This window comes from Microtus oregoni, unplaced genomic scaffold (assembly GCF_018167655.1).
Source record: "Microtus oregoni isolate MIOR12 unplaced genomic scaffold, Mior012 000005F_ref0000423, whole genome shotgun sequence".
NCBI classification, from domain to species: Eukaryota; Metazoa; Chordata; class Mammalia; order Rodentia; family Cricetidae; genus Microtus; species Microtus oregoni.
Window position 1 is genome coordinate 34,704,575 of NW_024543064.1, and position 13,695 is coordinate 34,718,269.

Below are 13,695 nucleotides of genomic sequence, written 5' to 3' on the forward strand. Positions count from 1 at the left end.
ATTTTTGCGGTCTGTTCCTCTAAAAACTTAAATTTTGAGGGGTACTATAATTATCGAAAGGTAATATTCCTGTGCTGGAGAGATAGTTCAGTTGTTAAGAGCACTGATTGCTCTTGTTAGAAGACCTGGGTTCAGTTCCCAGCACCTGCATGACATTTCACAACCATCTGCTTCCATGGGATACGATTCTCCCCTCTGGCATCTGATGGCACCAGGCCCTCATGTGGTGCCCATACATACATGTAGGCAAACGACTCATGAATTAAAAATAAATGCACACTTTTATAAAGGTGATATTCCATACATGAGACCAAGACAAGTAATCGAGGGACAGAAAACATTTTAGTCTCACACATTTCAAATAATATATATTGTCATTTTAAAATAAATCATTTTCGCTCTTCCTCGCTTGTTTCCTGCGTAGGTGGGTGGCGGACGGGGGCGGTGAGCTCCGGAGTCCGATGCTTCGAGCGGCGGCCGGCGAGATTTCACACTGCAGGATCTGAGCCCTTTCGTTGGTGGCACGCAGGTCGGTGTGCCTAGGCGGAGAGCGTGGAGAGACCTAAAGGCAGAGGCGCAGCTCCCTGCCGCTTTGCTCCTGCAGCGGGAAGCTGTACCTCGCCTGCAGACTGAGCTGAACTCTTTTTTAGTGCAGCAAGCATCTGTTGGAGGAGTAACTCCCAAGGAATCAGAGATGAGTAAGAGCAAAGACGATGCGCCTCATGAACTGGAGAGCCAGTTTATCTTACGATTGCCCCCAGAATATGCCTCAACTGTGAGGACGGCGGTGCAGTCTGGACACGTCAACCTGAAGGACAGACTGACCATTGAGTTACACCCTGACGGGAGGCATGGAATCGTCAGGGTGGATCGAGTGCCCTTGGCCGCAAAATTGGTAGATTTGCCTTGTGTTATGGAAAGCTTGAAAACCATCGACAAAAAAACCTTTTACAAGACAGCAGATATCTGTCAGATGCTTGTATCCACAGTAGATGGTGACCTATACCCTCCTGTGGAGGAGCCGGTTGCCGCCGCTGATCCCAAAGCAAGCAAGGAAAAAGATAAGGACAAAGAGAAGAAGTTTCTTTGGAACCATGGAATCACTCTACCTCTAAAAAATGTCAGAAAGAGAAGGTTCCGGAAGACAGCAAAGAAGAAGTATATTGAGTCTCCCGATGTGGAAAAAGAAGTGAAGCGGTTGCTGAGTACCGATGCTGAAGCTGTCAGCACTCGTTGGGAGATAATTGCTGAAGATGAAACAAGGGAGACCGAAAATCAAGGCCTCAATATCTCCTCTCCAGGAATGTCTGGCCACAGGCAGGGCCATGAGTCACTAGAACTCGATGAGCTTCGAGAGATATTCAATGACCTCAGCAGCAGCAGTGAAGATGAGGAAGATGTCAACATCATTGGCACCGAGGAAGAGCTGGAGAGGCAGCTACAAGACAAGCTCAATGAGTCAGGTGAACAGCACCAAGAAAATGAAGGAACCAACCAGTTGGTTATGGGAATTCAGAAACAGATTGATAACATGAAAGGCAAGCTCCAGGAGACCCAAGACAGGGCAAAGCGCCAGGAGGATCTCATCATGAAAGTAGAGAACTTGGCTCTCAAGAACAGGTTTCAGGCTGTTCTGGATGAACTCAAACAAAAAGAAGACAGGGAGAAGGAGCAGCTTAGTTCTTTGCAGGAAGAACTAGAATTACTCCTAGAGAAGTGAGAATGTTGATTTCCGTTTTTTGACTGGTCAGCTTGAGAAAATTTTCATTTTCATAATACGATCTCAGAATTATTCTCTATAGTGTTGGGAATTTTTTTGAATTTTGTTGGCTGTTTTTAGAAATGTTACCAAGGTTTTCATTCTTTAGGAAGTATGGTTACATGGGCAGGTGTAGGTGTAAGATTAGTGAACAGTTGAACTTTAATTGTTCACCATAGGACATGATTACATTTGTCTCTTTTCTAGAAGTTTTTATTTCTATTCTGTGATGCTAAGATCAGTAAGAAGCTAGCCTATGGGCAGTGAAGTTATTTTATTTTTTTAATATATGTATACAGTAGCTATTTTATTAGCTACCTAGGAAGTTTCCATGTATAGAAATGTAAGTTTTTGCACAAGTTGTTTCTTGCACAATAAGAGCTTCCAGTTTTTGCATTATAAAAAAAATAAAAAACAAAAAAATCATTTTCAGATTTAAAAACTCAAGGGTGGCAGCTGGGCAAGGTGGCACATGTCTAGACACAGAGGCAGGCAGATTTCTGTGAGATCAAGATCAACCTGGTCTATTGTAATTGTAAAAATAAAACACTGCACAGTTCCCTGAGGGTCGGCAGTGTGTCCCTGGCAGGGAGCCACACAACAGGTGACAGTCATTGGCGGATCACCAGGTCCCAAGGAACTATGGCGGGTGAGAGACAGAGATGGATAGGCACAGCATGCAAGAGTGATGTTGGATATTTGTTTAGTGGATTATGGAAGGGAAGGAGACAGGGTAGAGGGAGGAAGAAAGGGAATGGGGAGAAAGAGGCAGAGAGAGAGAAACAGAGAGAGCATGTAGGGGGGAGAGGAGAGGAGAGGGAGGAGAAACTACGTCTTAGGGAGGGAGGAAAGGGAGAGCTTGCAGGCAGGAAGGAGAAGGTAGATCCTCCTGCCTCTGTAGACTTGGGAGGGCTGGGCTTGTCTCTTGAAGGGACAGGACAGACATTACATTTACAAAGGGAGTTCCAGGTCAACCAGGACAGTTAAACAGAGAAACCCTGTCTTGAAAAAAACCAACAACAAAAGCTCAGTGTGTGGAAGGATTGAACTCCAAGTTTTCTTCTCACCTCCACATGTTCACTATGGCTCAAGTACCTGATTCCTCTAACTAATAAATGCAGGTTTTAATACAAAACAACCTTTCTTAAATCCAACCCAAGGTGAGTTTTATTTAATTTGATATTTTAAAAACAGGATCTCAGGACTGAGCGTGGCTGTGCTGGAGCGTGGAGCCAGAAGCAGTCTCCGGGATGGACGTGTTTCTTATGATCCGGCGCCACAAGACCACCATCTTCACGGATGCCAAGGAGTCGAGTACCATATTCGAGCTGAAGCGCATCGTTGAGAGCATCCTTAAGCGGCCACCAGATGAGCAGCGGCTGTACAAGGGCGACCAACTCCTTGATGATGGGAAAACTCTGGGCGAGTGTGGCTTCACTAGCCTGACAGCAGGGCCAGAGGCCCCAGCCACAGTGGGCCTGGCCTTCCGAGAGGATGATGTCTTCGAAGCCCTGCACATTGAGCCCTTCTCCAGGCCTCCAAGGCGTCCATATGCGATGAAGCCACAGGATTCTGGAGACAGTGACAATTAACAAGCTGTGTAGTGAGGGCACAAGACCCACCCCCCCCCACCCGCAGAGACCCAATCCCTTAATAAAGATTTGGCTGTCAAAAAGAAAAAACAAAAAACAGGATCTCATTATGTGTACTTGGTTGTTCTTAGAACTCACAGTGTAGATCAAGCTGGTCTCAAAGGCAAGTGGATCTCTTCCTTCCTTTGTCTCTTGAGTGCTGGATTAAAGATACATGCGACTGGGCCTGGCAACTTTAAGTATTTCATTTATTAATTTGTGTGCATCTATGTGTGTGGTAGCTTATGTCTTAAGGCTGCTCTAAGGTAGAGGTCAGAGAACAGCTTGCAGGAGTTGGTTCTCTCCTACCATCCTGTTAAAAAAAAAAAGAGGTGGGATTTGCCCCAGGGGTGGTGGCCTATGCCTTTAATCCCAGCACTCTGGAGGCAGAGGCCTTCGAATCTCTGAGTTCAAGGTAAGACTGGTCTGGTCTACAAAGATAGTTCCAGGACAGATAGGACTGACAAACAGAGAAACCCTGTCTGGAAAAAAAAATGGGATTCGGGTTGTCAGCAGGTGCCATTATTCCCTCTGCTGAGTCTATCACAGACCTTTTTGTTTGGTAGGGTTGTGTGCTTATTCATGCCTTCACTGCCTTTTATAGATAGTAAACATTTGTCAGAAAGCCAGGTGTTGTGGTGCATGCCTTTATCCCAGCACTTGCGAGGCAGAGACAGGTTTCTGGGTTCAAGGCAAGCCTGGTGTGTGGAGCAGGTTCCAGGACAGCCAGGGCTACACAGACAAACCCTTTTCTGAAAAAAACAAGAACCAAACCAAAACAACAGTAAAAAGAGATGGAGGAACTGAAGAAAAAAGCCAGTAGTTAAATCATTTATTGCTCTTACAGAGGACCCAACCTTGACTCACAGCATCCAGGGATTACAGCACACAACTGCCTGTAACTGTGGCTCCAGGGGAATTCATGCCTACACTCACGTGCATAGACACATGCACATACAACTTCATACATGGACATGTACACCCTACACCTTCACAAAGGTACATACATGTCATTCATACATATATAGTAATAATTAAAATGTAGTTGGTCGTGGCTGGCCATGAGAACAGGAGCCACAGTCTGGGCCTTTTCCTTTTTCAGAATTTCTTTTTTTGGATTTTTCGAGACAGGGTTTCTCTGTAGGTTTTTGTTTGCTGTCCTGGAACTAGCTCTTGTAGACCAGGCTGGTCTCGAACTCACAGAGATCCTCCTGCCTCTGCCTCCTGATTGCTGGGATTAAAGGCGTGTCCCACCACCGCCCAGAATTTTTTCAGAATTTCTGAAATTATTAATGGAGTCCTTACTCACATTCAGGGGACTGTACATTCTTTCATTCATGTTATCTGCCTGATGACTACTGCTACTTTAGCATATAAGAGGGTCTCAAAACTAAATATGTTTCCTATACATTCTTTTCTACTTTAAACCTATGATTTGTGTAAGTTAAACTCTTTTAAAAGTTCCCATAGTGCTTTTGTGACGTTAGTGTGGGATAGAAATACTTTTTTTTGGGGGGGGGGGTGTTTCAAGACAGGGTTTCTCTGTAGCTGTTGGTGCCTCTCTTGGAACTAGCTCTTGTAGACCAGGCTGGCCTCAAACTCCCAGAGATCCACCTGCCTCCTCATCCTGAGTGCTGGGATTAAAGGTGTGCGGCACCACCGCCTGGCCAGAAATACTCTTTGGACTGAAACCTGGAGTGGAACAGCAGTGCTATGATTTTTTTTTAAAATGTGGCAAGATTCCGTGCGGCAGTAGGCAGCAGAAATGTTGTACGTCCCCAAATGGTGGCAGCTGGCAATGTGGTGGCAGGCAGCAGGCCCTGGGAGCAGCCAGTACCAGGCAGAGATGGCTGACGGTCCCCTAGCAGTGGCTGGCCCAGGCAGGAAGACACATGGCCAGCAGGCAGGAGACAGAAACATGGATAGACACGACATGTAGAAGGAGGTAAATATTTATTCAGGGAGCTACAGAGGGAAAGGCAAAAGGGGAGAAGGGAGTTGAGGGGGAGAGAGAGAGAGAGAGAAAGAGGAAAAGAGAGACAGAGAGGAGAGGGAAACAGAGAAGTGGGGAGAGAGGCAGAAGCTAAGATGCCTCTCCAAGAGAAAGACAAATAAGAGAGCAAGCTCAGGCTGGAAGCTGAAAATCAGCCTGCCCCTGTGAATGGGAGAGGGAGTAGGTGTGGCTTGTATGAATAATCATAACAAGCAGAATAGTCTGAGAATCTGCAGGCTTGGCTTGTGTATTGGTTTGCTGTTTATTTGCCGGATGGCTTTGTGTTTACTTGGCCCACACATGCCAATTAACTCTTATGTTCGCAGTAGACTTAAGAAAAAGATTGAAAACTTTTGTTGTTTTAAAAAGTTTTAGGCCAGGGCTCGAGTTGTGAATACTTTCAATCCCAATATTTAGGAGGCAAAGACAGGGGTATCTCTGTGAGTTGGAGGCCATCCTGGTCTACATAGAGACACCCTGTCTGAAATATGAAAAACAAAACAAAATTTTAGAGTGTAAGAAAATACAATACTCAGAAAAAGTATTTGTCAGATACCAAAGAAACCTGGCACTGAGAATCTCATCATAAATAATGATTTTAAAATTCAATTTATTCTTTTAGAGACAGGGTCTTGTATTATTTGCATTGCACTATAGTGAACTTTTAAAAATTTGTATGTTGGCCCCTCCCCTCGGCCCTGCCATGGTGGCAGCTCTGCTGTTCTCCAAGGCTGAGTGAGTACCTGAAGAGTTACTTGTCTATGAAGGACCAGCTGCTGCCCTACAGTGGACTGGATCCTTCTAAGTCAACTAGCCTCCCCCCAAACTCCCCCCACCCCAAAAAAATCCCACAAATTCCCCACAGCCAGTCTGATCTAGGCATTTTCTCAGTTGGGGTTTCCTCTCCCAGGTGACGATAGTTTACTGTCAAGTTGACAGAAATGAACAGTTTGCATGGTGTAGACAAAGCCCTTGTGTTCTAATCCTGCTGCCACATAAACGGTGTGGGATACACCTGTAATCCCAGCACCAGAGAAGTGAAGGCAAAAGAAAGTATCGGATGTGCGGAAAGAACTCCACAGCTGATTCGATGATCTTACTATTTGGCTCTTGTTCAGTACCCTTGGTGGCTACAGGGTTAATAAACTCATTTGTGACCAAGTGTAGAACACACTGTGAACAGAACACAGTGCAAGCACGTGGGTCTGAGTCCAGTCCCCAACAACCACCTAAAAATGCCAGGACCAAAGCTGTGTGTTTGTTATCTAAATGCAGGGGAGACAGGTAGATTGCTGGTTAGCAAACCTCAAATAAGCATCAAGTTCAGGGGCATTGTTGTTGCGGGAGGTCCTTCCGCTCCTCCAGCCTATAGCCGCTGAGATACCAGCCCATTGGGGTGTGGTCTCTCTCCATTTAAAAAAGCGGCCACTTCCCTCTACTCTCTCTCTTCACTTCCTGCTCTGCCAGCAACTAGACTCCCTTCCTGGTTGCGCAGAGGGCTGTTGTCTGGGACGGTGATCTGTAAGTTTTTTCCCCTTTAAATAAATACCACCCTATTAATCATAATTTCAAACTGGTGTGGCATTGTTTGTGACTTATGCCTTCAGTTGGCACCCAAAGTTTGGTGTTAGGACCGCTCCTTCCCCTGCTCGGCTGTCGGCCGCAAAAGTGCCTCCCTTCCTCAGCCGCGGCATTTTCCAGTTTCTAATATCTACTAAGGCACTGAAACAGGACCCCGTTTTCATCGCAACTCGGCAACAGCGCCACCTGCTGGATAATAGGTAATACGGCAGTTTTCATTTCCAAAGCGAATTTTACTTGAGGCAAAGAAATGCCCATACCTCAACCACTGACAGAGAGATACAGAGCATGCATCAATGGATAAAACAGGACTGTCATATCCTGCCAAGACAGGGTAAGATAGTTTTGAAAAGTTGCTTGCCTTTGAAAATGGTATGTCAGTTATGTTAGGCCTTAGCCAATGTTGGTTGCTTCAATGCTGCTAAGGTGACTTTGGGTGATTGCCCAGGTAGCTAGTTGTCTCTGTGATTTGTTGCATGTTTTGGAAGTTGTTTTACTGAACTTCCTAATTACCCAGGTAACATTATTTCCCTTCTCAGATCTTCGATGGGGTTGAAGACTATATAAATGTAGTTACTTTCTCTCATGACTTGGCCAAGTTATTTATTATACAAGACCTAAGCTAGTTAGAATAGGATATTTGTACTTATTGTATATAATTTCATAGTAGGTTTAGAACTCTCTGATTTAAACAAAAGGGGGAGGTGTTACGGGAGGTCCTCCCACTCCTCCAGCCTATAGCTGCTGAGATACCAGCCCATTGGGGCATGGTGTCTCTCCCTTAAGAAAGCGGCCACTTCCCTCTCATCTCTCTCTTCACTTCCTGCTCCGCTGGGGACTAGATTCCTTCCTGGTTGCTCAGAGGGCTGACGGTGATCTGCGGACTCTGAAACAGGACTCTGTTTTCGTCGCGACTTGGCAACAGCGCCACCTGCTGGATAATAGGTAATATGGCAGTTTTCATTTCCAACGCGAATTTTACTGTTCTGGTTACCAATACAATGGGTTATATCATGCAAGGTTTATATGACTATGGGGATAACTTAATTTACTGGTTACTAGGTTTCAGTATTCTTTTGAATATTCTATCATTTAGGAAGATCATGGCACTCCTAAGAACCATACAATCTTTACTAGAAACTCATTCAGGTCAGGAGATTCAGGATTCAAAAGAGACAATATTAAAGACAATAATATAAAGACTTGAAATGATTGAAGAAATGATTGGAGCTGGTGAACAGAGTAATAAGGCACAAGGACAGGATACATTCCAACACCAGCTATTAGAACTGGCTTACCCAAGGTTTTAGCGGCATACCCTATACTTAATTCTGACAAAGCGTTAACTTCTAAAGGCTCAAAGGGAGTCAGAGAAGCTAGATGGACGCCAATAGCAATGAATGATCTAAAAGAAATTAAGCAAGGTATTGTTAATTTTGGCTTGCACTCTGCATATGTAAAGGAAATGATAAGGACTTGGGCTTCTAATGCTAGAGCTACCCCCCATGATTCCCATCAGTTAGTGTCTGCAGTTTTAGATAATGGACCTTTCTTGATGTTTGGAATTTCTTTCAGAGAAGAATCCAAACATATGGAACAGCAATGAAGAGCAAAAGGTGTTGAGGTTTCCCAAGATCCAATTCTTGGTGCAGGAGAATATGCTGATCCACAGGTCCAAGCTCTTTATGATGATGAAGTACTGTGTCTATGTCACCAGCAGCTTTAAATGCTTGGAATAGGGTACAAGATCCAGCAAAAAGGGTTGAATCCTATACTAGAATTAGGCAGGGACAGAGTGAACCCTTTATTGACTTTTTGCAAAGATTAATTAAGGCTCTGGACATAGGGGTAACAGACCCAGAAGCTAGACGAATACTTCTTGAATCTCTAGCTTTTGAGAATGCAAACATAGAATGCTAAAGATAATTGGGCCTTTAAAGTCTCGTTCAGCACCTATGGATGAATGGATTCAGCATACGATGAATGTTGACATGTTTAGCTATAATGATGAACCTTGGGTAGGAGAAGCGATTTCCACAGCAATGAGGAGACATCAAACTGCCAGGTGTTTTAATTGTGGTAAATTAGGACATCTGAAAAGGGATTGCAGGCATATTATCTCTAGGAATATTATCTCCTCTGGGAATGACAAAAATAGGAGACCTCGGCATTCAGGTATATGTAGGAGATGCGGTAAAGGCCGACATTGGTCCAATGAATGCAGGTCAACAACAGACAAACAAGGCAACCCGATACCGTCGGGAAACTCCTTGAGGGGCCTCTCGCAGGCCCCCAAGCCAACAGTGGCCCAGTCATTCCCAGTCACAGTGGAGAACGTGCCTCACCAAGAAAAATAAAAGCTCCAATTTCTGCTGTAAAAAGTAATACTGGTCTAAATGATCAAATACGTGTGGAGGATGAGTCAAAAAACCCAGTAGGACAGAGTAAACGTATATTTTGGCAGACTTCTATTAATGATCAAAGACCAAAGCTAAGAGTCTGTATAAATGGCACTTTTATTGAAGGCTTATTAGACACAGGTGCGGATGTAAGTATCATTACCCCAGAATCTTGGCATCCGAATTGGCCTCTTCAAGAGGTAGATGTTCAGTTCCTGGGAATTGGAACCCTATCTCGTGTAAAACAAAGCAGAAGATGGGTTGAATGCATAGGGCCCGAAGGGCAAATAGGAAGACTAAGGCCATATATAGCCAATATTGCCATAAATTTATGGGGCCGTGACCTGCTACAGCAATGGAATACCCAGATTAACATTCCTGTATTTCCAGGAACTCATAATTCTGGGAAGGATATGATGAGGTATTATGGAAAAAGGTCACCGGCCATTCAGGCTGTACAAGAACATACAACAAATACCAAACCTTTAGAGGTACCAACAGCCCTACCTTTAAAATGGCTAACTGAGAAGCCAATATGGATCAAACAGTGGCCTCTAGCTGAAGATAAACTACAGGCATTGGAACAGCTGGTGCAAGAGCAGCTAGATGCTCACCATATTGAAGAATCAACCAGCCCTTGGAATTCTCCTGTGTTTGTTGTAAAAAAGAAATCTGGTAAATGGAGAATGGTGACAGATCTAAGAGCTGTCAACAAAGTAATTCAACCTATGGGCCCACTACAATCTGGAATTCCTTTGCATTCTCTGTTACCAAAAGGATGGCCTCTTATAGTTATTGATTTGAAAGATTGTTTTTTCACTATACTGTTACAAGAAAAGGATAGAGAAAAATTTGCCTTCACAGTGCCTACTTATAATAATTCTCAGCCTAATAGGAGATATCAATGGACTGTCCTCCCACAGGGTATGCTCAATAGTCCTACATTGTGCCAATATTTTGTAAGTAAGCCATTGGAAATGGAAATAATTCATAAACAATTCCCCAAGTCCATAATTTATCATTACATGGATGACATCTTGTTATCTGATTCAAATAAAGATACTTTAGAAAGGATGTTTGAAGAAGTAAAGAAAGTCTTGCCTACGTGGGGATTACAAATTGCCCCTGAAAAGATTCAAAGAGGAAATTCTATTAATTACCTAGGTCACAGAATAAGGTTAGAGAAAATTAAAACACAAAAGGCACAAATCAGGAGAGACTGGTTAAAGACTCTTAATGACTTCCAAAGATTGTTAGGAGACATTTCCAGTCTACGACCAGCTGTTGGGATAACACCTGATCTAATAGTTCATTTAAACAAAACCTTAGATGGTGAAAAAGATTTGAATAGTCCAAGAAAACTGACAGCTGAAGCAGAAAAGGAACTGACAATGATTGAGGAAAAATTACAGGAGGCACATGTGGATAGGGTGAACCCAAATCTTAGCTGCATCCTAGTCATATTGCCTTCCAGAATTTCTCCTACAGGGATTCTAATGCAGAGGGAAGATATTATTTTAGAGTGGATATTTATACCTAATAAACCAAGTAAAAAATTAAAAACTTATGTGGAAAAAGTCTCTGAATTAATTATAAAGGGTAAGCTGAGACTTCGTCAACTAGCAGGTATAGACCCAGCAGAAATTATAGTGCCTTTTACTACTGAAGAAATAAAAAAGTTATGGGAAGACAATGAACTGTGGCAAAGAGCTTGTGCTAATTTTTTGGGAGAAATTAATAGCAACTATCCCAAAAGTGGTAGACTTAACCTCATAAAAAGAACTTCTTGGATTCTTCCTAGAATTGTACGTGATGCTCCAATAACTGGAGCCCATACGTTTTATACTGATGCAAATAAATCAGGGAAAGCAGGTTACAAGTCAGATGAATTGAGTAAGGTGGAACAAAGCCCTTATAATTCTGTCCAGAAGGCAGAATTATATGCCATTCTTATGGTGCTAAGGGATTTTAAAGAACCTCTTAATATAGTTGCAGATTCACAATATGCAGAAAGAGTTATCTTGCATATTGAAACTGCTGAATTTATACCAGATGACACAGAGTTGACTTCATTGTTTATCCAGGTACAAGACATAATCAGGAACAGGCTTTGTCCGATGTACATAACACACATCCGGTCCCATACAGGTCTGCCTGGTCCTCTAGCCCAAGGCAATGCTGAGATTGATCAATTATTGATTGGAAGTGTGTTGCAGGCCTCAGAATTTCATAAGAAGCATCATGTCAATAGTAAAGGCCTAAAGAAAGAATTTTCCATTACTTGGCAACAAGCTAAGGACATTATAAAGAGATGTCCTACTTGTTCTTTCTATAATCAAACACTGTTGCCTGCAGGGAGTAACCCAAAGGGCACTAAGAGAAATGAAATCTGGCAGATGGATGTGTCCCACTTTATGGAATTTGGTAAATTAAAATATGTACACCACACCATAGACACGTATTCAGGTTTTCAATGGGCTACTGCCCTGAGCTCAGAAAAGGCTGATTCAGTAATCACACATTTATTGGAAGTTATGGCCATCATGGGTATACCTGCACAAATAAAGACAGATAATGGTCCAGCATATGTATCTAAGAAAATGAAACGCTTTTTTGATTATTATAATATAAAACACATTACAGGTATACCAAATAATCCTACAGGTCAGGCAGTTATAGAAAGATCAAATCGTACTATAAAGGATATGCTGAACAAACAGAAAGGGACCGAAAATACCCCCAGAAATAGATTACATAATGCTTTATTAACCTTGAATTTTATTAACGCTAATGAGAAAGGAACAACAGCAGCAGAGAGACATTGGATAATGGAAAAGTCTGCTGAACTAAATCAACCGATTTATTTCAAAGATGTGCTGACCTCTCAATGGAAGCCAGGAGATGTGCTACATTGGGGAAGGGGTTTTGCTCTTGTTTCCACAGGAGAAGAAAAATTGTAGATACCATCAAAATTAATAAAGTTTCGATTTGAAGAGGAGAAACCTCTTGGAAAGGAGAAATGACAACTCATCCACAATGATGATATTCATACAGGTGGTAAGAAAAACATATAAAATGGGGGCAGGGTTCTGTTCTTATCTCCACAGGAAAACACTCATCTTTGAAAAATTCAAGGGACCCTGGATGTTTGGATACTGACAGATGGAAAAATACCTGCCCAATAGGAAATATCAAGAAAACTGAAAGGGTTGTGTAAGTAATATTAAACCATATTTCTAAATTTATAAAGCTGGTTTTGAAGTTGGACTCTGGCTCAGTCCCTCTCCAATTCCAAGCCTGTTAGTAAGAGAAAAACCCAGAGTTTCTGGAGTTTCTGTCTCATGTCAAGAGCCATGATATGGGACAGAAAGAAATATGAGTTTAGAAAACATCTTTGCTTTTCTTCATATCTATCATACTTTTCATTGAACATATCTATCATGCCTTTGAGTGAATATGTATATATATATATGTCTATATATGTCTATATGATTAATGTTTAAGTTTTTCACAATGAACAATGAGTTTTTCCTGAAGTGACATTTGAAGTTTCCAGGAAGAAGATGGGGCCACATAAGAACAACTCCACCTGGTTGATATGACGTTATGATACTGATAGCACTACTACAAGACCTGCTTTGGGTACCAGCTGCACAAGACAGTTCCAACTTGGTTAGCTGAAATGGTGCACATCTTATACAACATTTTGGCCAGACCTGCACAAAATACTCAGAGACTATTGGCAATTTTAAAAGACATTGATCTTGAAATTTAACCATCATTTTACTTTCACAGGATCCCCCAGAAAGAACATCGCCCCCATGACAGCTGGAAGTAATTCTAGAGGACGACGTCCCCTCTCCCAGTAAAGTTTGCCCTTGGGTTTAGGGACATCATTTAGGGGTTGATTATAATTAGTATGTGATTGAGGGTTGGGGGAGGAATTTTATACGCTCAGGGATCATTTTGAAAAAAAAAAGAGGGATGATGGGATAATAGATTTATAATTGTGAGTTACTGTCTTTAGACAAATACATTGGTATAGATTCTTGTATATTGATACAAAGTTAAATTATGTTGACTATTGTACGCATGCATGTTTCTACCTCTGTTTAAAACATTTTTTATGTATTGACATATATTGTATATATTTACCATATTGCAGTGTACATTTCTACCTCTGATTAAGATACTTATATAATATTTGTGTATTGATATATATTTACCTACTGCAATGTATATTTGTACATTGTTTATATTTGGAGGTCATTGTCCTCATTTGTTTCACAGTCATTTATTTTCTTAGTCTTTAAGTTAGATAGATATTGAGAA

The 13,695-nt window shown here is 42.2% G+C and overlaps 2 protein-coding genes across 2 annotated transcripts; both read left to right on the forward strand.

The window, feature by feature from the left end:
- Positions 1-694: 694 nt before the first annotated feature.
- On the forward strand, positions 695-1,720 carry LOC121448858 (transcription initiation factor TFIID subunit 7-like). The gene has a single exon (XM_041653121.1). It carries the CDS (start codon positions 695-697, stop codon positions 1,718-1,720), a length of 1,026 nt encoding a protein of 341 aa, XP_041509055.1.
- Positions 1,721-3,009: 1,289 nt separating this feature from the next.
- Positions 3,010-3,351, forward strand: LOC121448876 (elongin-B-like). Its single transcript, XM_041653134.1, has one exon. The coding sequence runs from the start codon at positions 3,010-3,012 to the stop codon at positions 3,349-3,351; it is 342 nt and encodes a 113-aa protein (XP_041509068.1).
- The last annotated feature ends 10,344 nt before the right edge of the window (positions 3,352-13,695 follow it).

Coding starts and splice junctions, on each gene's coding strand:
- LOC121448876 (XM_041653134.1), top strand. CDS start 3,010: ATGGACGTGTTTCTTATGATCCGGCGCCACAAGACCACCATCTTCACG.
- LOC121448858 (XM_041653121.1), top strand. CDS start 695: ATGAGTAAGAGCAAAGACGATGCGCCTCATGAACTGGAGAGCCAGTTT.